The following is a 26,539-nucleotide window of genomic DNA, read 5'->3' as shown; positions in this document are numbered from 1 at the left end:
TGCTTTCTAGCTTTCTAGCAAGGAGCACGGAGAGATATGGGAGATCTCCAGCAAGAAAACATAGATATATATTACGTCACGCAATTGGCGGAAAATTTTATATATATATATATATATATGGGTGCTTTCTAGCAAGGAGCACGGAGAGATATGGGAGATCTCCAGCAAGAAAACATAGATATATATTACGTCACGCAATTGGCTATTAAATGGAAAATTTTTTAAGATTTCAAAATTTTTATATTTGACAGCTAATCATATGATAGTGTTTATGTGTGTTTTTTGCTAAAAAGCTCGCATTGTGTCACAATGCCGGCGTTCAGTGAAGAAAACCGCTCAGTAGCAATCGAACGTGATTGGCTCTTACTTTCAGAACTAACAAATCAACATCGAGTGTTGACAAGACGATAACTGAGCGCTTCTCTGCTGAACACAACCAGTCTCTCCTAACAATACTATGCTGGCCAATCACAGCCATTTCACTTTTTAAAGGAATGGCTATGATTGGTCAGTTTATTATTCAGTACGTATTAAAATATATCGGCGTAAAACTAGTAGCATTTTCGAGTGAAGCAAGGTTTGATTGCTCTGAGAGTAATTAAATTCAATTTTCCATGAACATATATATGTTTGATCGAAAATGAGTTTTGAATGTGATTAATAGAAATAAGTATATCCCTAATAACCCAAGTGTTTATAATGTCATTAATCGCTCTCGGAGCGATCAAATTTGCTTCATTCGAAAACGCTATATATTTTACTTTCTTCATCAAGTTATTCGATTTTAATTTACAGGGTACCTCCAACTATATAATTTATATGATATATGTCTATGGTGTAAATGGAGAGTAAAACTTATTTGTAATCGACAAGAGGAAGAGAGAGCTCTTGCAAACATAGCGAAAAAAAAATTTTAAAGAATTTATTCTCATGAAAATTGATTCACCAGAAGATATATAGGAACAGAAACTATCTCTCGACATAAATATTATGCATTTCCCATATTTATCTTGTCATGTGTCTAATTCATGTGTTTTTCAAGGCATTTCTGTCCTCGTATATTCTCGCAAACATACATTACACACACGCACATGGCATCAATTCTCTTTCTCTCTCTCTCTCTGTATGTGCGCGCGCGCGTGCGTGTGTGAGCGAAATGCGGTAATCGCACGGGCTCCCTCGTGATTTGCAATTAATTAAAATATCGGGGAAATGCATTAAGGAAGTAATTCCTCCGTACGTCATCGCATAAATCGCTGATGACTCGGCCATATGATAAATTACTCCGAAAAAAAAAAAAAAGGTGTCGAGTCGCCTGGCTGTTGCGATACTTACTGGCTGCGTATAGGAATGTGGCATTTCAAAATGGCTGCCACGGCTATTCTAGTAATTTACAGCCTTAGTAATCTGCCTTTGTTGTCGCGCGTGTGAATCGTGCGAATTCTCGCGAGGCACCCGCGAGGAACCCCGAAGTCAGAGCGACCGACCGATGTACACACGCAGATACGATGATGTATGCACGCATACGCGTACGCGTGTGTATGTGTCGTTCATCTGTCTCTGCCTGTTAGCTCGACTGAGCTCGACTTGATCGCTCGTACACTCTCGCTCCTGGTGGTGAGCACCAGGGGATTTAGCGCGTTTTTATACTCGTGTCGCTGACGTGACGTTCTTCGTCTACCTCGCCTGTCACACTCTGCTCGCCAAAAGCGACGGTGGGAAACGTGGGGAAGCGCCACGGGAATATGCTCGGGACGGCTGCTGTCACCATTGTCGCCCCATCAGGAGAGCCCCGTCCCGTGGGATCTCGGCGGCTCGTTATTGTCACGTTGTAGCATCTCAGGTGCGTTGACAAACGCGTGCGGCATTAAGCTCGTCTCCATTTATCACGGTTTTTAACCAGTTTAAGTAGTATGCCTGGAGATAGGTTAGTTACTTATCAATCGCTCACTCGCATGGCATGAGGATGCCAAGGAGCGGCTATGCGAAATATGCCTGATGTGCCTTCCGATTCTCTGCCAATCTCACGGAGCGGACGACCAAGCGAGATTGTTTTCTACGACGGTGTGAAGAATACTAAGCTCGATGGGTCGACCTTGCGTTCTTCGTCCACGTTTTTTATACATCTGACAAATATATCTCGTTTCTTCGTGATTCGTATTATTGTGATACACGTTGTGTTATACATGATTCGAGCGGCAGTGATCCCCGAGTCCTTGAGCGTGTTTTGAACTCAACTAGCTGTCCTAGCTAGAGAACTGTCGCCAGTCATGACACTGGAAAGTATCCGCGACAGGATAAATTAGCAGTGATCTGTATTCTGTAAGTATTATCTTGTTACATAAAGTTCTATGCATGCATATATCTCTCTCTTTTTTCCTGCATTTTTATATTTACACATGTATATGTGTATGTATGTAAATTTCTGTCTAAATAATATGGAAAAATTTTGATCTATTTATTTCAATAGAATTACACAAAACAAGGTCTTTGCCACATCTTAATAAACATAATATAAAATATGTGAAAAATATATATGCATATAATCTGACACATATGTATATGGATGCGTAAAAAGGGAGAAACAGTCGCATTAATAATTATAATAATACTTATTTTATCAGACCTTAATTATTTGTATATTAATATTGATATTTCTCATAAATAGTGTTAATAAGCTTAAAATAATATTTTAAAGAAACAAAATTTTATTGTTTACACATAATTGTGTATTTTATTGTTTATATATATATATTATTTTAATATCAATATAAATTTCTATTCAAGTTTTGGTAAATTTAATTAAATTCTTGTATGTTAAATATCTCTTTAATATATCAATTTATTCTTTTTATATATAAATCTCACACATCTGTATCAATACCAAAAAAAAAAAACAAAAAACAAAAATAAAATATTATAAAGAAAAAGTATTTGTATATGTAATGCATGACATTTCTATTCTTTTTACTTTTACAAGATATTATTTTAATCAAGTATTGTAAAAACATTATTTTGTGTTGTATAGATACGTTTATATATGCCACAACCGGATTAAAGCTAGGTCCTAAAGGGCCTAGCATGGGCCACTATGAATCCACCTGTGGTCAACAAATCGAGCACTCGCGGCTCTGGATACCACCAAAAGGCATTAGCTGAGATTCGCAATTCGTTACTACCATTTGCGAATATCGGCGGGATTGGAGAGGTGGGTTCCAGTGCCGCTAGCACTATCTCTACTGTATCCACGACTAGTGGCATTAGCTCCGCCTCGGGTCTTAGCGGGCTCTCCGGCGCCTCTGGTTCCACTGTTGATAAACCGGATCAGCGACAGGCATTGGGACAATTATTAGCCATGGGATATTCGGAGGTGAGACAGGAGAATGCCGCTCAATATTTGTTTTAAACTATTATTAATTATTAAGCGATATAAATCTAACGATAAACAACTTACCTTAATTTGAAATCGCTTTACAGGAAATAGGATTACGCGCCATGAAATTTGCGGGATGGCGATTAGATGCAGCGATAGAGTACTTGAAACAGACTCAAGGGGAATCTCTGAATGGGCTTGGTAAGCTCAATAGCAAACTCATTAGGAAACCGAGTCTTGAAAGGGAATTAAGTTTGCAACGCGGCAGTCCCGCGTTGGACAGCGGGGCGGGCAGCTCGCGATCCGATAGTCCGCGACTCACGGAACTTAGCACGCATCCGCAGTTGAGCCGCCAATACTCGCCCAATAACTTTGTGGAACGTGAACCACCGCCACCTCCGCCGCCTCGATGTAGTTCCACGCCACCGCCACCGCCACCGCCTCACGCGCCATATAGTCAGCCTAATGTGCCCACCAACATGCAACAAATGCTCAAGCGAATGTCACCTGCGCCGGTCGTGCCGACGAGACCGGCAGTGACGACATCCAACACGGTCGGTGCTACGTCAGCGTCAGTGAATCCGCCACAGCGCGGTACTAGTCCGGTGGCAAGCGTTAACAATTCTGGCAGTCGTCAGCCAATGATCGTGCAAAATGGTCCTCAAGTACAACAGCAATTAACGCAGCAGATGCAGGCGCTTAGCATTTATCAAACGAGCAACAGTAATACGAGTACCCAGATTGAACCTCCGCCACCTTATCCCATAGTTCCATCCTCATCCGCCGGTCAACCAGTGCAACCGCCTTCTTACAGTGTTTCTATGCAGAATCGGCAAAGTCCCACACAGTCGCAACAAGATTACCGTAAGAGCCCGTCGTCTGGCATCTACTCAGGTCCAACGTCGGCTGGTACGCCCAGTCCTATCACCGTGTCTACGATATCGCCCAATAATACGCAGACGTCGATGGCACGACCGACGCCGTTGCAAGCGTGGGGCGCGCGGCAGGCTAAAACACAACCGCCGATCATCATGCAGTCAGTGAAAAGTACACAAGTGCAGAAACCCGTATTGCAGACCGCTATCGCGCCCACAGCACCACAGCCGATTTCTACTACCAACAACACACCACCACCGCCTCCTTCTTACGCATCATCTATGCAACAGAAACAACAGCAACAACCACTGCCTGCTTATCCACCCGTGAACAATGTCGTCGCGCCGCCTACTAATATACCGACAACAGAACCGCCAAGTTATGCCACGACGATGCAGGCATTAGCGGCACAACGCGGTATACATCATCCGTTGCCGCCGCCACCTTACAGCACTCCCACTGAAGACACATCAATTATATCTTCTACAATAGAGAGCGGCAGTGCGCCGCGATCATCCCCAATTGCCCATCATCCGCCACTTCAGAGGAAATATTCGCCGGTCGACAATTGTCAACACATGGATGTACCATCCCTACCGCCGGTTGCCTCGACCTCAATGTCTGTAAGAAACAATAATAATCATTCGTCTTTGCCTGAGGCCGCTGCCGTCGCCGCTGGTAGCAAAGGTAGTGGCAACGCTAAAGGTGATCATAGCGGTAACTCACCTTTATCCTACAAAATCAAGCATCAATCTCCTATACCTGAGCGCAAAACCATGAGCATAGAAAAGGAAGAGGAACGCAGGGATTGCAAAGTGAGAAACTATTCTCCTCAGGCTTTCAAGTTTTTCATGGAGCAGCACGTAGAAAATATACTCAAATCGCATAAACAACGCCTCTATCGACGTATGCAGCTAGAGACGGAGATGGCGAAGATCGGTCTAAGTGCGGAAGCACAGTGTATGATGAGGAAGATGTTGTCGCAGAAAGAATCTAATTACATCAGATTAAAACGGGCGAAGATGGACAAGTCGATGTTCACCAAGATCAAACCGATCGGCGTCGGCGCATTCGGTGAAGTCACGCTCGTTAGGAAGCTCGACACCAATCAGTTCTACGCAATGAAAACCTTACGTAAAGCCGATGTGTTGAATCGTAATCAAGTTGCTCACGTGAAAGCCGAGCGTGATATATTGGCAGAAGCTGACAATGAATGGGTCGTCAAACTCTATTACTCGTTCCAGGACAAAGATAATCTGTACTTTGTGATGGATTACATACCCGGCGGGGACTTGATGTCCCTATTGATTAAGCTTGGCATCTTCAAGGAGCCATTGGCAAGATTCTACATCGCCGAGCTCACATGTGCAGTTGAGAGCGTTCACAAAATGGGATTTATTCACAGGGACATTAAACCGGACAATATCTTAATTGATCGTGACGGACATATCAAACTGACCGATTTCGGTCTCTGCACGGGATTCCGTTGGACTCACAACTCTAAATATTACCAACAAAACGGTAAACATTCTTCAATCATTTCCTTTGCTTAGTAGATGCTCAAATATTAAGCTATTTAAACAAATTTACAGTAATTTTCGCAGAAAAATTAAAGGCGATGTATTTATATACTCAAATATCTCTTTTTATTCAGTAATGTATACGCATCGTATTTTTTTGTTTGAGAAATATGATATATATATTCGTATCAAACGGAACGAAAAATTGGCATAAGTGGATTTTACAAGCCACCAAAATATCGATTTTTTCTGTTAAGAGAACAGATTGATCGAAATACCGATAGTTCTCAGAGAAATAAATGAGTGATAACAGAAATGCACATGTACAATACTACAATTATAACAATTATTATGATAACGACAAGAGTGAGAAAAACTTATTGTGATGATTATTATAGTGATAACTATGATAACAATAAAAATGACGATAATGATGATAATTATTACGATATCGCACATGTATAAAACACCAGTATGAAGGATATATCTTCTTGTTTGATTCCAGGTCATGGTAAGCAAGATTCGATGGATCCAGCTGACGATTGGAACAACGAATGTCAGTGCATACAATTGAAGCCATTAGAACGTAGGCGACACAGAGAACATCAAAGATGTTTGGCGCATTCTCTGGTCGGAACACCGAATTATATTGCGCCAGAGGTTCTACAGCGTACAGGATACACCCAGTTATGCGATTGGTGGAGTGTAGGAGTAATTTTGTATGAAATGTTGGTTGGTTCTCCACCATTTCTTGCCAATACGCCCGCTGAAACTCAATATAAGGTATGCACAATGTGTATAATCTTTATGGTATATACATAATTATCCAAAACTTTATATTAGGGTCAAAACTTAAACTATCACTTTTGGAATAAAATTGTAATTAATTAATTAATTAATTAATATACTCTTAATTATAAACAATTAAAGAGATAAAAAATGTGATCTTTTTCCAAGTAATTTGGCTATTTATAAATTAATAAAGTTAGAAAGCTAAAAATTTAAAGAATTATTAAGCATATCTTATTGTATAATATGTAATTTATTGAAAATTTTTTGTGTTTATTGTTGGAAAAAAATCTTGAGTATATATATGGAAATATTGGAATAAGTGTTTTTTATATCGGTTGCTTATAAACTAATAAAGCCAAAAAGCTGAAAATTTAAAGAAATGTTAAGCATATTTCATTGTATAATATATAATTTATTGAAAATCTTTTATATACTTATTTTTGAAAAAAATCTTGATTGTATGGAAATGAGTGCTTTGAGAAATAAGTGCTTTTTATTTTAAAAAAGCAATTTTATATGTGTTTAATTTTCATTTATAATTTTCTTTAGATTTATAATCAATAATCCAAAAAAATCCGGATAAGTTTAATTTGAACAAATGTAAAAGAATGCCACTTCCCTCCATTCTCTTTCCTCCCATATTAAGTTTTAAATTTTCAAAATTTATATTTAGATTTATAGTCAATGTCCCGAAAAAACGACCAAAAGTTTGACTTGAGCAGAAATAAAAAGTTTTATTACAATTTTAATACAATTTGTTTGCCATATCAGATCCGCCATTTCAAATTTCTGAAATTTGACTTCAAATTCATAATTGGTGACCCAAAAACATATAAATATAAATGTTAATAAAAATCTGTTGAGTAGAAAAAAATGTGTCCCTTTAAATGCCATTGTAAGAATTATGAATGTTTCTTCTGAAAAATGGATCAGGCTCTTTCCTAATCAATCAGAATCAATTTTTTTTAGTAACATATAGCATTTTCGTCTTTGTTAAATTGAAGAAAGATTAACGTAGTTTTAAGATTTAGTGTAGCCAGTTTTTTTAGTATGTATGTGTGGACTTTCATATTCTAATTTTTTTAAACTAATCAATATTTTTTGTTTTAAAATTTACGTGTATTAAATAAATCATTAATAAACATATGTGCAAAGTTTCATAAAAATACGACAGAAAAACGCTTATTTTTAACAAGGAAAGAGTCGGAAGTGCCCTCCGATTTTGATGATTTTTGAATATATTGTATAGTCTAGGTCTAGGTCAACAAAATAATATATATATTTTTTTATATTTTTTACAGTTTTGACGATATTTGCCCAGAAATATAAAAACCGATTTTTTTCAGGGCACATCATCTTTTTAACGGCCATTTGGGCACAAATAAAAAAATGTGTCTCTTACTAGATTACAAAGCTCATTAAAATTGGAGAAGGACACTTCTGATCCTTCCCATATAAGTGCTTCGAGATAAATTGTCCTATTAATGTTTTTTATAAATGTTTTTTGTTTTATTTCTGCAGGTCATTAATTGGGAAACGACGCTTCATATACCGAAACAGGCTAATCTATCGCCAGAAAGTATGGATTTAATACTAAAACTCTGTGTTGGTGCGGATCGTCGGTTGGGTAAAAATGCGAATGAAGTTAAGAATCATCCGTTCTTTGCAAATATCGACTTCGAGAAAGGATTACGACGCCAAATGGCTCCACATATACCTCGTATAGAATATCCGACCGACACGAGTAATTTTGATCCCGTTGATCCTGACAAGTTGCGCAATTCAGAGTCGTCGGATTCAAACAAATCAGATGAGTTACTGGACAACGGAAAGCCATTTCATGGCTTCTTCGAGTTCACATTCAGACGTTTTTTCGATGACGGTGGTGGTCCTGCGTATCCTAGTCGAATCAGTTTGGATGACAACGATAATCAAGGTCCTGTTTACGTATGACATTAGGCTAAGCTTATGATTTATGATCACTTTGCTGCCTATTATTTTCTCGTTTAATACTTCTCTGTCGTCATTCTTTCCGTTCGATATTTTATAATTCAAGATAATTTACCGTTCATGACTATTTTCTCTTTTAGACACATTTTACTGTACTTCGCCATATATACGATGGTTTTCTATTGGACATTTAAGACACAATACTATTCTGGCAACAGGTAAAGCCATGTTTTTATGACAAATGACGATTACAGAATGTATTACGAGGGGAAGTTAGAGAATATCTCTATTTAATTATCAATCTTGTACTGCATGTAGTGGGATGATTTATGTCATATCAGGCAAGAACCATGTCACTATATGCAATGTAAGGTTGGCAATTAAATAGAGAATTTCTTTCTAACTTCCCCTCATAATATAAACCCTCTAATCGACATCTGTCATAAAAATATGACTCTACCTATTAAGAAAGTAGTATTGTATCTTAAATTAATTAAATTAATTGTGTCTATAATTAAATAGGAAACCTTAATTTCTGACTTTTCCTTGTATATGCAAGGAACATCAATAATTCCTTCATTTTTGAATTCGGCATTCTTGGGTTGAACACATCATTTAGTTGTTTGCACATCATGACCATTGGCTCTGACAAGAATCAGAAAATTGGTAATGAAAAGTTCGATAGGTGTCTGACCTATTAACATTAAATATAAGACTAACAGAATGTAATATAATTTGTTTCTCATTTTCTATTTAATGATAACATTGCCGATTTTTCTTATTGTTAGAGCTAATAATCATGATGCATGAGTATCTACATATTATTTGTCTGATTCAAAAATGTCACAAGTGGAAAACATTATTGGTGCCTTTTTTGTACATATATAAATATGTATACTATATTCTGTACATATGTACATATATAATAGTACATACATAAATATATGTATGTATGTACATATATTTCATTAATGCCTTAGTATTTTTTAAGATTGCATTTTTGTGGTCGGATGTAATGTGTCTAAATATTCGTGCATCATGACTCAGTTTAGTCGGATAGTTTAACATTTATAAGTGTTTTATATTTCTACAAAATTAAACATAAGATTACATGATAAAATAATTAATGCAATATTACATTAATTAATAAAAACGTAGTTTTGAATTATTTAATTACGCATCTATATATTCATAATTATCTAATTATGAATAATTAGTTACATTACAATGCATGAATATCTGGATTGATCAAAAAATAACTTTCCCAAAGAAATTCCAGAAGTATTGAGGCATTAATATGTGCTGCGCACTAGCAGTCAATCAGCATGTCTAACAAATCTATTATACGGGATGGATCACTAAAGATGTTACAGGCTATTATTTCTGAAATTGAATGAAATAAACTAATAAAGGCTCTAAAATTGAACGAGATATGAAATTTTCCAACGTTTGGTATCAAAGTGGACATTCGACGTAAAAATGGAACTTCGCATTGCAATTAACATGCGAAATTAATGTGTAGGCAGATTTTATATCTCGTTCAGTTTCAGAAATATTAGCCTGTAACATCTTTAGTGATCCACCCTGTATAACAAATTTACTGAATTTAATACAAATTGGAAGAAGTTCTGATGCACCAAATGTTATTCGAAGGGGATAGTGACATGGAAATCTTTGTCTCTTTCTGTACAGATTAGGAAGAAAGTTTACCTTACGTTCTACAAAGACAAATAATCTTGGTTTGCTTAAATTTAGTGAACCCTGATTAAATTTTTAACAGGACTTACATACAAAGTTTTCAATACACATATGCTTAAAGAACAAAAATATCTTTTGAGATTCTCGGATTTTTTTCTCTATATGAGTTATATAAGGAAGAGTTCTTTTTAAATTGTATTGAATTCAGTAAGAGAAAGTGATCTGAATGAAAGACTCTTTCCGAGTCATTGTTTTTTAAGTACATGTAAATTGAAAGCTTTATACAAGCCTTGTTAAAAGTTTAGTGAGTGTTATTATAAGGAAAAACATCAGACTTATATAATAGACTGAACATTCTTATGTGACAGTTAAGGGAACAAAGTTGTTCGATAAAATTGATGGACAGAAATATACAAGATGCTTTCTTTATTACATAATGCTCTGATAAGGGGCGATATAAAGGAACCAGAAAAATAAGAGTGTGAGGCAACTATTTCTTTTCTTTCTTTCTCTACACCAATTGCACAATTAGACAAGGAAAGCATCTTATTTTCTATTGTTTTTTCTTACTAATGTTGTCTTTAAGCTTCAAATGGAAGCGCTCGATCTATTTACATAAGTCTACAGTAAACACGAACTTATAACATCCGTAAGACATAAGATTTCTGATTGTACTAAAAGAGACAATGGCTGCATTCAGTAGAAGTGCTTAAATGCTACAATTTTAATATGTCCTAAAGAGGATCGCAATCTAGTAAAGAAAAAAATGCTGTGTAATGCATTGCAACAATTAGAAGGACGTTGTTTTGCGATATATTAATAATGATAGTAGAGTAAGATCTTACCTTTATGAATATAATAGTCTCATTAATTTTCACCTTCTAGAACGTGGAAAATTTTTGTAAAACAAAAATTAACGAGTATCCTCTTCAAAGTGCGAGCTGCCCAATTGCCGTTCTGCCAGAATAAAAATCCTTAATATTATTTAACACATTGCACTTAAATGCAGTGTACTTTTAATGTATTAGAAACATAGGAGACTGCTGAATAAACATGTTGCAACTTAATGGAGCACTTATCGTTACAGTATCATTCAATAGAAAATTATAAATGATTACAAAACAGCTACACTCGCTGAATGCATCCAACAGTATCCAATGTTGTTATCTTTTTCTATTTAGAGTGCCAAAGCTCTTGTTAATATACATAGGGTACTTTTCATTTATATAACACTCGTGCTAATTCAAATTGATAATTCCAATGATAAATGAAACGCATAATTCACTGCGAAAACAGAATTAATCGGAGTTTTGTGTCATTGACACTACAGACTTCTTTATATGATACTAGACCGCTAACAGCGATACTAAAGATAATATGCAAGCTATATCTAAATTGAGCGGAATATATAAGTTGAATTAATATCATACTTCTACTAGGATCAAAAAGTAAGATTCCCTATTTTATTATGGCTTTTATTTACCACTTATGCACAAATTGGATTTATATAGTTAAAATATAAGTTAATGACTATTTTTCAATATAGTCTTTTGAAAAGGTTGATGTACACTTATCCCATCTGACATGAGTTTAAAGATTCCCTCTCGGTAAAAATCCGGCTCTTGATGTTTAAACCAGTTTCGAATAGCATTCTATATCGCTGCATCATTTTGAAATCTTTTTTTTCCAAGATATTTCTTCAGCGGCTCAAACAAATGAAAATCGGAAGGAGCCAGATCCGGGCTGTAGGAAAAATGCTTCATAAAATGTTCCAATCAAAAGTTCCTGAGTTCGATGTGCAGAATGAGATCTGGCATTATCGTGAAAAAAATTCATAAGGACTGGGTTTCTCTAAAAAGAAGACCGGACCTCTTCCTTCGAATTGCCTCCTTAATGATGCAGCAGTACTTAATGCTGTTCAAGAATGATTTAAACATTAAGAGCCGGATTTTTACCGAGAGGGACTCTTCCCACTCTAGCCAAGGTAGGAAATGCATTAATCTTCTCAAAGATATTAAAAAGATATAATAAAAAGTAGTATTAAAAAGATATATTAACAAGTAGTTATTAGTTTCTATTTTAACACAATAAAACCAATTTATGTTTTAGTTGTAATGAAAGTCGTAATAAAATAGGGGATTTTATTTTTTTTATCCATCCTAATAGAAATCTATGATATTAATCCAACCTATATATATATATATATTCTGTCCAATTTAGATATGGCTGCTCTTGCATTGCTGTTAGCGGTCTATTATAATATATAGAAGATTGTGATTTAAATTAAATAAATAGAAAGCGAAAATGAGAAACTATAATCTACTAACGTCACTAAGGGCCACTTCGATCAAATATCGATTAATTTAATAGTTAATTAATTTACAGAACGACCAACATAAAAATTTCCAACGATATAATTCTCGCGTATATAATATAATACAAATTTTTAAATTCTGCTTTTGGTCGCCCTATAAGTTAATCAACGATTAAATTAATCGGACTTTGGTCGAAGTAGCCCTAAATGGAAAAGCCTATAGTATTCAATGGACAAATGAAATATAATAATTAGTTATTTCTGGATATCCTATTAGTTACTACTTCTTTTTTAATCTTAATTTATTTCGTATTTATTGCGTGACCATATGACTATGTGTAGAATGAATAAGTGAATGGCACAAAAAAGTTTTTTGAAAACTTACCGTGCTAGATACGTATAGTTATTCGTGTTTTTTTTAATTTGCTTTCTTAATTTACACAATGGGCTGCGGTCGGGAAAACGCTGGAAATGCTTCGAAGCATTGCATTAATCAATCAGGATAAAAAAAATCTGTATTTTTTGTTTTGATTAGCCAATCAAACGCTTCGAAGCATCTCTAGCATCTTCCCGATCGCAGGCATAATCACGCAATAAATGTGAATAGTGGGAAAACGTGCAAAAAAGGGATAACTATTAGAGAATCTGGAAATAACTACTGGAAATAGTACAGGATTGCATCCATCACTCATTATATTAGCTTATTAGAAATATTGAAACATATTAGAAACATTGAAACACTTTTATTCCTTATACCTTAAATAATCTAACCCTAACTTTAACTTAATTTAATCCATAAAAAGTTAATAGCCAAAATTTAAATAAAAAAATAAAATGTAAGAATAGACAAACTGAGTGAGAAACTGAGAAAAAATTGTTTATATACATATATATGGTAAATATAACTATATATAATTATATGTAACATATTGTATAATCTAATTGAAAAAACTTAATTTTTTCTAAAAAACTGCAAAAATATTTTTCTAGATTCTTTTCATTTATTTTGCTCATTATTTTTCATATATGTATAATTACACAAAGAATATAAGAGAAAGACAATAATATATGGACATATTTTGTATATAATTATATAGAATAAAATTTCGTTAATTTCGGTTCTATAGGATGAAAAATGCGGAAAATATATAAATTTATTATATCTCATTATATAAAGACAGTTTTTTCACTTTAAATTTTTCCTTAAAAAAATGAAAAATCATTTTTCTAATTACTTTTTAATTATTTTATTTTTTCTATATATATGGACAAAGATTATACAAGAGAAAACATTTTTTTCTCGTGTGATGTTTAAAGAAATGCCTGAAATGGAAATATTATAAAGTTTAATCACGCCTAAGATCTCTAAAAAAGTAAGACCCATATTATTTTTATTGCTTTTAAAAAAAATCATGAAAAGAATGATAGATGAAGGACTAGTGTGAAGAATAGAACTAAATAAAAAAGTATATCTTTATTAAAAAACACATTTAAGAGAAGATTGTATGTGAGAAATATTAAATAGGTAACTACGAATGATATAGAATGAAAAAAGAATACATCAGATTCTTTAATGTTTTGTTAACTCATGATAATGTCAATGATGAGATTCATTGAAAAATTAATACAGAAAAATTGTGTCCAAGTAGAATAATAAGATATTAAGAAAATTGGATATTTTATAGAAGAGTAAAATTTGTTATGGAGAAGAAAATCTAAGATAGGTATATTTTTTGAGATTTATAGATATGGTGTTAAAGTTGAAAGAAATGATGTTAAATCTGATTATATGTGCAATTTACAATAACTAAATTATAAAAAAAATTGTAGCAGAAGAAATTGAAAACAGATTTCATTTGTAGACGATATCTCGATATAGGGTGTCCCACGGGAAGTTGCTGAAACTAATCAGCTGTCATTTTGAAGCGTACATAGAATGCAGAAAAAGTAAAATACCTTTTAATAGAGAATATTTGGCAGTTTTATTTACATATGGACTAAACACAATCTGAGATATTTTTATTATTTAATAAACGGTTATAAAAAAAATGCCAAATATCAACAATGATATAGTATATTTTTAAATGCGCACTATCAGAATGACAACTAAAATTAAGTCTCTTTCGTGGTGAATGACATCTCAAGAGAGATATTATATAATTAATTTTAAGTTTCCGAAAGAGATTGGTTTCTGTTTATTAAATGATAAAAATTCGATTATCTGATTGATATATATATAAATTCATATCAACATTCTGTATATATTTCATCCATAAACATTTATAGAATGAATTATGGAAAAATTAATCTCAATCTTCTTAATATATTAAATTTTCTTTGGCGCCTTTCCCCTATTATCATCGTCACCTTTTAATTAGCACATAAAAAATTACACATAATCAATCCATTATTCGTGATGAGCGTGATTAGGTCACTATATAAATATATTTATATTAATATATTTTGTGTAACCATTTTAAAAGCTTCCTGTATGGTGTAATATGATACTTAAATAAGAATTTAGACACAATTCGACATTGAATTACTTGCCGAGCAATGAGCAATATCGCACAGAATATTTTCACTGTTAATTACACAATCGAGCGAGAGCTTATTTTTTGTGATTTTTATTATACACGCAATATACAATCGATCTTTTGTATAAAGAAATTCATCAAGAAATTATGAAGATGCGATAAAAGATTATACACAATCAGAAAATTTACTAAAGAATACTGTGTTAGATGAATACGATAAACGGCGAAATATCTTGGATAATAAAATGTCGGACGGAAAGTTATAAAGAGTGAAATATTTTGGACGATAAAATATCAGAGAAGTATTAACGGACAAATATCGAACGGGGAAATAGCAGATAATGAAAAAATGCTATCAAGCTTACGAAGATTCATGAATCTTGTTCATATCAAAAACATATAGTGTTCCCCGATTAAAAGATCACTTTTCTCCTTGATTATAAAATCACGAGTTATTCTGTCTCCCATAATTTTTAAAGCTAATATATCTCAAAGCTTTATTTGATGTCCAAATTAAAATAACCGATTTCATAAAACGTTACTATAGTTAGCTTGCTTTCATCTACTCTCGGCAAGCTGCCGGAAATTTTTTCCTGGAAGATGATTAAATCCATATCCTTGTTATATAAGATCATATCGGATTCTTGCATAGTGATTTTACAATCGGAAAACACATTGTGATTGGGATTTATAACTTTTCCCCGGTCGAAAATGTTCACGCAAATGTTTAAAAAAGATGACTCTTTTTTTAAACATATTGTGTGACTTTTTAAATTTTTGCATTATTAAGTTTGCTTATCAGTCTGATCGATAAATCTATATAGTATTTGAAAATTGTGAAAAAATTATGAAAGAATCTATTATAGCATGTATATTTTTTATGGATGCTCTTATATTGTATATTAATACTGTGTATTAACAGTACTGTATTTTTATGACGAGATCTTTATATTTAAGAATTCCGCGGAAAGGAATTATATATACATGTGTAAATGCAAATTGAGAAAAATGGGCATTTACAATGATGTCCTAACATTTATGCAAAATTCACTATAATTTAGTATTTTTTTTTAACTGTTGCGGTTTTAGTAAACAATAGTGTACAATATAGACACATCTCAATAACATTAATTACTGTACATATCGCATGACATATTTTCATACGTGATCGTTTTATATTCTACAATATATGGTCAGAGTACATGACTACATGAACAGTGAAATGAGTTAATTTCTTCTTTTTTTTTTCTTTTTTTTTTTAGTGATTTGTATTTATTTTGGATATATCGGTGAGTATAATAATATATTAATATGGATATAAAAGAGAGATGGAAGGAAACAAAATGGTTAATAGTTAGGCATTTATATTGAGATAAGATAATTTTTAATTATGTGTCAATACTTGAAGAAGTGAATGTAGAGTACAAAATAAGAAAAAATGTTATATATAAATCGTCCAAATTTTATTTTTTCAATTATAATAAATTAAACAAAATGCTTAAAATAATTGCCTTCTGCTGCAATATATGTTGCGGTACATCTTAAAAATGATTTTTGTTTTTTTTTGGGAAGGAGAGAGAGAATCAGATGTTCGAATAATTTCAAATTCAGCTTATATCTTTGTTTATGGATCATATTTGTCATTTTAATAAAAGTATATATAAACGTAAGACATCTAAATATTTTAGCATCTTATTATTTGAAATAGAAGTATTGACGGATTGAGGACAGTATCAAACTGTTTTTGTTATTCATAATCATACCTAAAGAAATACCATAAAATATATGTTAATAAAGTCATATCAGAACATGCTTATAACGAAAGGCGAATTTGAAGTATTTTTTAAAATTTATTATAGCTCGAAAAATAAAGTTTGAACGATCTGTTTTCTTTTGATATTTCTTGTCTTGTTTTTATATTTAATTCTTGAAATATTAACATATAATTAAGAGTTATATATATCAAAATATATATGAACTTATATGATATATATATCGTAGAACACGCGAGTGCACAACTGGACGGCCTGCCGGGCCACGCTGGCAGCAATTTCTATATTTTTACGTAATAAACATCAACACAAAGAGAGAGGAAAGTAAGCTTACAAGACATAGTTAGGAGACAGAAATTGTGTTTGTGCGATGCCAATGATATCGCGCAAACAGTTTTGCCCCGTATCTTGCGAATTATATGCAAAGATCTGTTATAAAACATGTTTATTAAAAAAACATATTTTGCTTGCCATTTTCATCCATTTGTATTGGCTGCCACATTCGAAAGTACCCGATTTAGTATGTTTCAACAAGTACTGTGATATTGAAGATAATTAGAAATATATGTGACTTTTAAATGTATCGGACTTATTTAACATTATTTAACATCTTTTACCAAATTCTATGAAGAATTATTATAAATAATTATTATTATTAAAATATTGATTATTTTATGTATAGATTTTTGAATGAGTGTGATATGTGTTCATCGCATATTTCAATGCAGCTTTTGATCATTTTAACGGTTTTTAATATTGTGTGTGTGTATAAAATGTGTTGTGTGTGTGTAAAATTCTAAGAAATATTACGAATTTACTTAGCATATCGTATACATTAAAACGACTTTTATAACTTTTTTATTATATATCTGTCAACGCATTGTGAAAATTTTATTAACAGTAATAATTAATCTAAAACATTGAAACAAAAGTTTTGTTATACAATAAGGTCGTTAAAGCAAAATTAATATAACGAAATGAAGTGAACATTTTAATTGTTATATCATCAATTGTTATATTATAACTCAATGTATCGCAACGAAATTGCCATCCATTTGTAACTAATGTCCTTAGAATAAGAACTTTACAGTAACAAGGAACTGATGTATATATATATCGCTGTACGAACGATTTTAATCGTTATAAATACCTATACTTTTCGAGGTACATATATCTCTCGATTAGGAGAGCCAGCATCAATAATCTCAATCTTGAGATACATATACATATTGTCAATATCATGGCTCTGAGTAACATTTGAAAGGTTTTAGCTTTCGTTGTTTATTAAAAAATTATTAACAAATAAAAGTCCATATAAAGTAAAGTTCGAATATAGATCTTGAAAAATTTAATTTTGAACACAGTTTACATGAATATTATTGCGCATACTATACGCGTGAATATACCTATAAATAAACACACATTTTTATATAGGATATTTAAATATGTTTTAAATTGATTAATATGGTTGACGAAGGGTTTTCCACATAGGCTTACTACTTTTCACACCTAGTAAAGTCCAACTCACATTACCTGATGTTTTCAATATGACGAATCTATAATTGTACGGTTTTATATAAGTTTGCAATTTTTCACGCATAGCGAGATTATTTCACATCGCCTGATGCTTTAAATGCGATGAGGTCTATAATTATACAGTTATTAATTATATCCTTATCACATTGAAAGCATATGAGGTGGAACCTGTGTGACACCATACAATTGTAGACCTTGTCACACACTAAAAGTACCGGACAAATGAGAGAGTTGTATCGTGTATATTTTATAATAAATATTTTTTGCGTAATAAAAAGAAAATTATAAATTTTTGTGAAATTGTGGAGTGTTTCGAACTACAACATATTTTTGAATATTCTCTATATAAAGATTTGTTTACCCAAATATATATGTATAATGTGTACTAATATCCGTATAAATTGTGTCACAAATATATTAAATTTTTCTTTGGCAATCTGTATTTAAATCTTACTTTACACGCACTTTTAATGGTTAATAATTTTTTAATAAACACAAGCGATGGCTAAAATTTTTCAAATGTTACTCAAGATTACGATAACATATCATACAATCCATTTTAATGTCTCATTTTAATGAAAAAAAGCTGAAGATCCTTACAGCTTTTTACAACGAATATTGCGAAGAGAATCGATTTATATAAAAAAACCACGTTGATTTCACATTAAAAAAAAATTAGTTTGACCTTCACATAGCTTTGAAAAATGACTTTACTTAGAATTCAAGATTATCAACTTTTCACTCTCTCAAAACTGTATAAATTTTTCTGAAACAATTTTTGTTTGACGTCAAGTTTAGGAGATATATATTAGCTGCTTCCATCAAAATGGAACATCCTGTATGTCAAAATCAAAGTTATTGAGACGGACTTCTTTAATTGATATATATTTACCATTATTTTCAAAAATATATTTTTGCCGTTTTTTTTTTCTTTTAATATAAGGTCATAACTAAAAAGCATGCAATATTGATATATATAATTTTATGTGCAAAAAACTACCAGTGTCTAATCGAGTTATTCAGATGAGTTATTTAATAATTGTTATTAATAATCTTAATTATTTATTTATGTTGAAAGTAGAGGGAGAAGGAAAAAAGGAGGAGAGAAAGAAAAGAAACGGAATGAAAGGAAGACGAAGGGGAAATGAGAGAGATAGAAAGAAAGGGAAGTTAAGATTGAAGAGAGAGAAAGAGAGAGGCTGCTCAAATTTTAAAATTCTGCTTTTGGTCGTCTATAAATTAATCAACGATTAAATTAACTGGAGTTTGGTCAAAGCAGCCCTTAGTAGCGTTATAATACATATATTGATTGTTAAAAGATTGATGGGCGCTGCTTTAAAGAAAAAGACAAGGATATTCAAAGATATAATTTCACTTTGGGATTCAAATACTTGGTCTAGGTATATCTATATCTACGTTTAGGGAAAGGTTCATTTGGACAGTGCGATTAGACACAATGGACGCATTTAGTGGACTCAATAGTTAAGCATGTTGTCTTGTCAACACTCGATGTTGATTTGTTAGTTCTAAAAGTAAGAACCAATCATGTTCGATTGTTACCCAACTATTAAGTTCATTAAATGCGCCCAATCATATCGACCGATTCCTAGGGTAACCAGACAACGATTGACCAATCACAGGACCTCATTTTCAACTGGCCAATAAGTATTGTGTCCAATCGATATACATCCCTACGTTTATATGTCACCTTTGATCAAATTTAATAATATCTGTAGTTTTAAAACTTGCTGATCATAGCTATTCTTTTGAAGAATGGAATGTCTGTGTGACTACATTACACATCATTCTTAGGCCGGTATTCATAGTCCGTTCTTATATCCAAGATCGTCTTAAGTGTGGTCTTGGGTCGTCTTAAGATCCCATTCAACCAATGAAATGGCCGCATAGTATCTTAAGATCGTACTTAAGACGATCTTGAATATAAGAACGGACTATGAATACGGCCTTAATCAGGTTTAATACATCCCTAATTCTAAAACTGGCCAATCACAACATTCCATTCTTCAGAGGAATAGCTATGATTGGTCAGTTTTAAATGTATTAGATTATTAACTTTTGACGTAGCTGAACCGTGCAGTTCCTTCTCAAGCACTAGCTGCTTAACCGTGGATAATCACAAGATCACAACGTGAACAAATGGGATGCTACCGATTGTGTAATTGTTTATCCGGGATTATGCAACATTATGTTACTTATTTAACTTTTCTTTAACCGCGAGCAGCGATTGGCTACGAACATCCTCCCAAAGATTCGTTTCTTTTCAATGTTCCACTTCTAAGCACACATTATCCGATTTCATCGAATTTCTTAAATAACGTATTTCGTTAAATAGCAATAGTTTTCTTTTCTCTTCGGTACGAGAAACATAGGCATCCGAGAATGAATCGTTTCGTAAAGATCCTTAGGAGTAAGGAAACTCGTGACTATTTTATGAGGCAAGTGCTGCTGGTTGTTGCCCGTTATCGCTATTTATATAATTCCCACGGTACATGCACATCAAAATTTGCACGTGCGAATGACGTTTTTCTTCCAGCACGCATTTCTGGGGTCCAGTTGCTAATTGGGCGATACCGATTGCTGCCATTAGTGACATCCGGAGGGATCCCAAGTACATCAGTGGAAAAATGACCTTCGGTTAGTTTAATGATCCTTGCACACACATTCTATCTTGGTTCATTTTTAGAGAGGGATAAACATTCAAAGGAATCTTTGTTCGATTTTTATAATATTTCTTATTTGTCTAATTTATTGATAATTTTTATTCGTTTTGATATTTTTTAACTCAAGATTACAAGCAAGTATATATGTAAATATCATTGAAACATTTTTCCTGTCCTTTGTTTCCCCTATAGAATTCTCTCAAGGCTTCTGGTTCCGTCATACTGAATTATGATGTCAGAAGCGAGAAGTCACGAATTTTTTTTTCTTGCGAAATACATGGAAATAAGTTTTTTTTTTAATTCAATCACGGATTGGTTATGGATAAGTAAAATACACTTGTACGAAAATTCCTTTTTTGATTCGTGAATTAATAAATAGCTCTGTCAATCATCATAAGGTCCATTTTCGTTGGAAATATAAACAAATACAGATGAGTTATACGATATTTATTATTGCAAGATAAAAAAGGGAATTTTCGAAATTATTTAATCGATATTATTGTACAAAATTGCATCCAAAATAACTTATTTATTCCAATGATTTTGCAAGCAAAAATTTTATGATTTCTCGTTTTTAACTTCATAATTTAATATGATGTCAATAAAAGAAATCAGGAACTTTAAATTAAACAATTTGTATTAAATAACTCATTGCAATATATGGCTGCAATGAGAAAACAGAAGTCTTACCAAAATCTATCTAACATCCCTTTAAGTTTGTCGCAACTTTAAAGAATTGATCTGTATAAAATATACATTTTTATTAGTTTTCAAAAGTTTTAGTTACTTGATATTTATCTTATGTATATAGAGATTATATGCAAGATTTTAAAAAATCAGTAAAATTAGAACAATGACTTGACGATTATGATTTTTACTATCACAAAAAATTGTTTTTTAATTTTATTAGTTTTATTCAACTGTAAAATAGACAATAAATATGTGTGTGTGTGTGTGTGTGTGTGTGTGTGTGTGTGTTACAAATATTTATCTAGTCTATATTATCATGAAATTTATCAAAATGATAGCTCTGTTAGAAAATCTGTAATTATATCTATCTTTTATTAATATCAATTTTTTAAGATTCTATGTTAATCTTTTTCAGCCTTATGTTTATATTCAGCAATGTTCATGAGATTTGCAATCAAGGTGCAACCACGCAATATGCTTCTATTTGCCTGCCATTTTGTTAATGAAGGTGCACAAATTACGCAAGGTTGTAGATTTATTAAGTGCCATTATCTCAATAAAAAAGAATAGTAAATTAAGAAATAGATGATATTTGCTTGCCAAAAAGCAAAATATTACATTAGTCGAAAATTGTCTTATACATATGGTAGAGAGAGAGAGAGAGAAAAAAAGAGGGAGAGAAAGAGAGAAACTTGTTGAACATACAAATATATAAAATACAAATATAAGAATGTTTGATTAACAATATTAAGTATATTGTAAACATTTTTTTTTTTTTTTTGTTAACTTTTTGTCAATTTATTACATTTATGTGAATAACATGGGTAATTATTAATCACTCAAGAGAAATTTTTAGTGCTTTTTACTAAAATGTATTATATATTTTTCAATTATTTTTAGTGAAATATAATGTAGAAATTAATTATTACATAAATTAAAGTTTGAAGTAAACTTCTATAAAAAATTACATATATTGATATAAACGTACGTAAATGTATTACATATATTTTACATAAAAGGTATAAAATATATATTAATATATAAATACATATATAATACATACATATAAATTAAATTATTTTGAAATTATAGCTTTAACTGTAGAGATGGTACATTTATAATATATATTTTCTCTCTCTAGAGATGGTACATTTATAATATATATTTTTTTCCAAAATTACATTTCTAAGTAATTGAAATTATATAAAGCTCTAAAATATATGAATGTTTAAAACATTAAAAATGTTTATAATGAAAGTTTTGTGAATTACATCATACTTTGTCTGTAAAAAAACTGCCTTTAGCATTATAAGGGGGAGGAGGAGGAGCGTTTTTAATATAAGAAAATATATAAATATCTTTGAATATACATATATATAAAAATCCTAAAAATCTTTATATAAAAAGTTCAATTACATTCGGAGAATATATTATAGATATAAAAATATAACAAGTTGTTATTTTGTACTGCCATTACAAAAATTTTATTCGATGACTTAATTTGTAATCTTCATTTATCTATTTTTAGTAATAATAACTTAATTTACATTTATAATGGACGGCATGGATTACAGTTGCTGATGTAGAAAGCAGCAATAGAAATGCAGCAATAGAGTGTTTTACAAAATATTGAATCTTACGAACTATATATATATAATATATATATTTTTTCTCAGATCTTCATTAATATTATTGTGTGTGCGTGTGTATATATATATATACACAATGTGTTTGATTTTATTGAATTGAAGTGTTAAGATTATTTTTTTAACTAATAAAGTTATAAAAAAATTCTTTAAATGAAAATTAAAAAAGAAAATCTAGATAATGAGACCTAAACGAAAATTTTTAAGTGTCACATGCACGTGTAACATTTAAGTCAAACACACTGTGTATATGTGTATGTATGTATATATTTTATATTTACCTTCTTCGATTTTGAAAAAATATTATCAGGGTTGGTAGTAGAACTACCCAACTGGCTTGAATTGACGAAGCACCAGCCAATCGACATTTAAACATATCATATCTAAAACAACAATGTATAGAACCTATATAAATCACTATTCATCATATAATGTAATCATTAATAGATAATTTTAAAACAAACGCGCATAACAACTTAATAATAATTTTCAAATATTTATAAAATTATTTATAAAATTATTTATTTATTTATAAAAAGATATAAGTACCTGGTTTCTTGATCATTTACAATATTATTAAATTCAGCTTCGACTAATTGCCCATCATAATATGTAATTAAATCCTCAAATGGATATTCAAAGCCCTGCTTACATTCACATTTATATCCACCTGTCTCAAATCCTCTCCCAAGAATGGGTACACACTGTAGAAATAAATTAGGTAAAATTTATCCTCCACAAATATAAATGAAATTATCATATGCAGAAAATATTTTGGAAATACAACAAATAATATACTCGTTTTCAATATTTTTGAATTTATACAGGGTGTCCCACCGCATTACCTATTAAAAGCAGATTCTTGAGATCATTTGGAGATGATTTTTCCTCAGCAAAAATGTCGAGTCATAATTTTTTGCAAATTTTCAATTTTTGCCATTTTTTTAACTAAGCCTTAAATTAAAATTCTATCAAAGTAAACTCTATCTAAAACATGCAGTTTCGGATCTCGTTTTTATTATGGAACTGGTTTCGTGTCTCCATAGCGTGTCTCTCACATCGGATTTTTCTGATACATATGCTCTCTTGCGTGTGCGCGCGCTTATATAACACATACATATACACATACGAAGACATATCCTCCACATATGATCGCACACAGACGAGAACACTTACTTGAATTCCAGTTTCTCTATATATATATATATAGTGTGTATTTTTAATGAATGTAATTTGATTTATATCCTAATATTTAAATATATACCTCTGTAGTATCAGTTTTACATCTGGCGGTATTGGCGAATCTATTAGGACCACTGTTTCCTTTACCCTTGGGACATTGATTTATGTCTATTCTGTCAAAGTCCATTTCCATCACTGAGACAGCAGTATACCTAACAGATTTATTTATTTATTACAATTTATAAACTTATTGTATCATTATATTAATTTAACATACGTTGGGTATTCAATATGTCTGAAACCAGTATGTCGCGGATAGATATCTGCTATAGGTGTTACTGCAGCTACAACCCATCGATTGGATCGACCACAATCAAAATACGGTCTTGTCCATTTTACAGGACCAGGATATTCATCAGCACCTGCAAAGTAAATTATAATGTATATAAAATGAGTATGAAATTCAGATTATTAAATTGTTTATAATTCCTGTATTACCAGGTGGACCGTGGAAAGAAAATGTTTCATTTGTATTATTGGCATAACGAATTTCAACTTGGTAAGTTGTTTTAGTATCATGTCTTTTATCCACATTATCTGGTAACCATTTTTTGTACCTGTAAGTAAAATATAGAATAACTATAGGTTAAATGTCCCATAAAATATATGAATTAATGTTAATTATTCAAATTTAATGTATTTTAAATTTTATAGTTTTCACTAGTAAAAAGAATTGCTTTGAGATACCATTCGTTTATACGATAAAAGTCAGTAGTGTAGTCATCGCTGAGCCTAGTAGTGGGAAATGCTCCTAAATCTTGCACGGTGAATGTATTCCTAGTAGATATTCTTTCTAGATGTATAGGGTCATTGAAGTCGTCCGCTCTGAAGGTGCGAGGTGCGAATCTAGGATAAGTTTTATTGAAGAAACCTCTATAGGATGGCGAATAGGACATGTTGGGCGAAAAGTAGATGGCCGAGGCGTTGATGTACGGATTGGAGGAGACATCCGCCACCGTAGATAGGAAGTAGTACATCATGCCTGGATCGTAAGTGTCGTTGATCGCTGGCCGGATAAATCGCGACTGCAGAATATAACTCCAGAAGAAGCTCCTGCTAAGCGCCATATTATGAAGGTGCAACAAGGCCGTGCGATTCGGAAACACGGGATTGATATTGATATCTTTGATGTCGGGCTGATGTGACACCGCATCTTCCGGCAGATACAAATCGCCGAGATGCTGAATCTGACAGTTGTCCTCGTTCACCTTGTCCATTCGCATGCGAATCTCGTCGAAGGCGTCGCGGGTGTGCCATTCGTACTGACCGACCACGACAACGCCCAGCTGATAGTATAACCAGCACGCGACAATGATCGGCGTCACCGCGCGCGAAAGGGTAATCATTTCTATTTCTTTTTCTTTTCTTGATCGAATCAATCCGGATCGTGATGTCGAATCTAAAACCTATTTTATAAAACACTTTATAGCTTCAGTGAACACTTTGCATCTTTGCTTTCTTCCCCTTTCTACAATTCGTAGTAAGCCTGTTTTATGTTGTATTATAAATTAAAAAGGTTTGTTATAACACAAAGTCTTCAGCACTTTTTGGGTATATTTGCAAGGAGAATCGATTTTTAAATACTTTTACAACTTTTACAAGCTTTCAATGAAATCGCATATGAACGTTGGGAGTAAACAACGCCCAAACGAGCGATGTGTGATGTGTGTCTCACAAGTTTCCGCGAGTGCTCCGATTGTGACGTCATCATTGATATATGCTGCATTAAAGGTCTATCCAGACGGATTGGCATAGTCGCCCAAATACATGCATGGAAATTGATTGGTGCATAAGCAAATATATAAGGAAATGTATCAATCAATTTCCTTACGCATATGTTTATGCGACTATGCAAATTCGTTTGAATAGGCCTTTACTTTTCGGGAAATTGACTGTACTAATCTTAGGATAA

The 26,539-nt window shown here is 32.2% G+C and overlaps 3 protein-coding genes across 4 annotated transcripts; 2 read left to right on the top strand and 1 right to left on the bottom strand.

The window, feature by feature from the left end:
* The first annotated feature begins 204 nt into the window (after positions 1-204).
* LOC115244463 (serine/threonine-protein kinase Warts) lies at positions 205-17,932 on the top strand. 2 transcript variants are annotated; one of them, XM_029822120.1, is made up of 7 exons: positions 205-2,322; positions 3,029-3,370; positions 3,478-5,770; positions 6,275-6,552; positions 8,083-12,193; positions 16,323-16,349; positions 17,062-17,932. In XM_029822120.1, exons 2-5 carry the CDS (start codon positions 3,092-3,094, stop codon positions 8,512-8,514), a joined length of 3,282 nt encoding a protein of 1,093 aa, XP_029677980.1. In that variant the 5' UTR covers positions 205-2,322; positions 3,029-3,091; the 3' UTR covers positions 8,515-12,193; positions 16,323-16,349; positions 17,062-17,932. The 2 variants fall into 2 exon arrangements, with proteins under 2 accessions (XP_029677980.1, XP_029677979.1); XM_029822119.1 differs by lacking the exons at positions 16,323-16,349; positions 17,062-17,932 and adding an exon at positions 12,430-13,443.
* A 2,513-nt stretch (positions 17,933-20,445) lies between these two features.
* LOC115244509 (mitochondrial pyruvate carrier 1) lies at positions 20,446-22,422 on the top strand. The gene is made up of 3 exons (XM_029822199.1): positions 20,446-20,824; positions 20,923-21,023; positions 22,155-22,422. The coding sequence occupies exons 1-3, from the start codon at positions 20,769-20,771 to the stop codon at positions 22,307-22,309; spliced, it is 312 nt and encodes a 103-aa protein (XP_029678059.1). The 5' UTR covers positions 20,446-20,768; the 3' UTR covers positions 22,310-22,422.
* A 784-nt stretch (positions 22,423-23,206) lies between these two features.
* Positions 23,207-26,357, bottom strand: LOC115244523. The gene is made up of 6 exons (XM_029822213.1): positions 25,315-26,357; positions 25,066-25,184; positions 24,845-24,989; positions 24,650-24,779; positions 23,935-24,113; positions 23,207-23,768 (listed from the first exon to the last, which is right to left on the bottom strand). The coding sequence occupies exons 1-6, from the start codon at positions 25,971-25,973 to the stop codon at positions 23,663-23,665; spliced, it is 1,338 nt and encodes a 445-aa protein (XP_029678073.1). The 5' UTR covers positions 25,974-26,357; the 3' UTR covers positions 23,207-23,662.
* Between the last annotated feature and the right edge of the window lie 182 nt (positions 26,358-26,539).

This window comes from Formica exsecta, unplaced genomic scaffold (genome assembly GCF_003651465.1).
Source record: "Formica exsecta isolate Colony F162 unplaced genomic scaffold, ASM365146v1 scaffold82, whole genome shotgun sequence".
In the NCBI taxonomy this organism is placed as follows: domain Eukaryota; kingdom Metazoa; phylum Arthropoda; class Insecta; order Hymenoptera; family Formicidae; genus Formica; species Formica exsecta.
The sequence above is the reverse complement of the archived record's forward strand: the minus strand, read 5'-3'. Positions and strand labels throughout refer to the sequence as shown.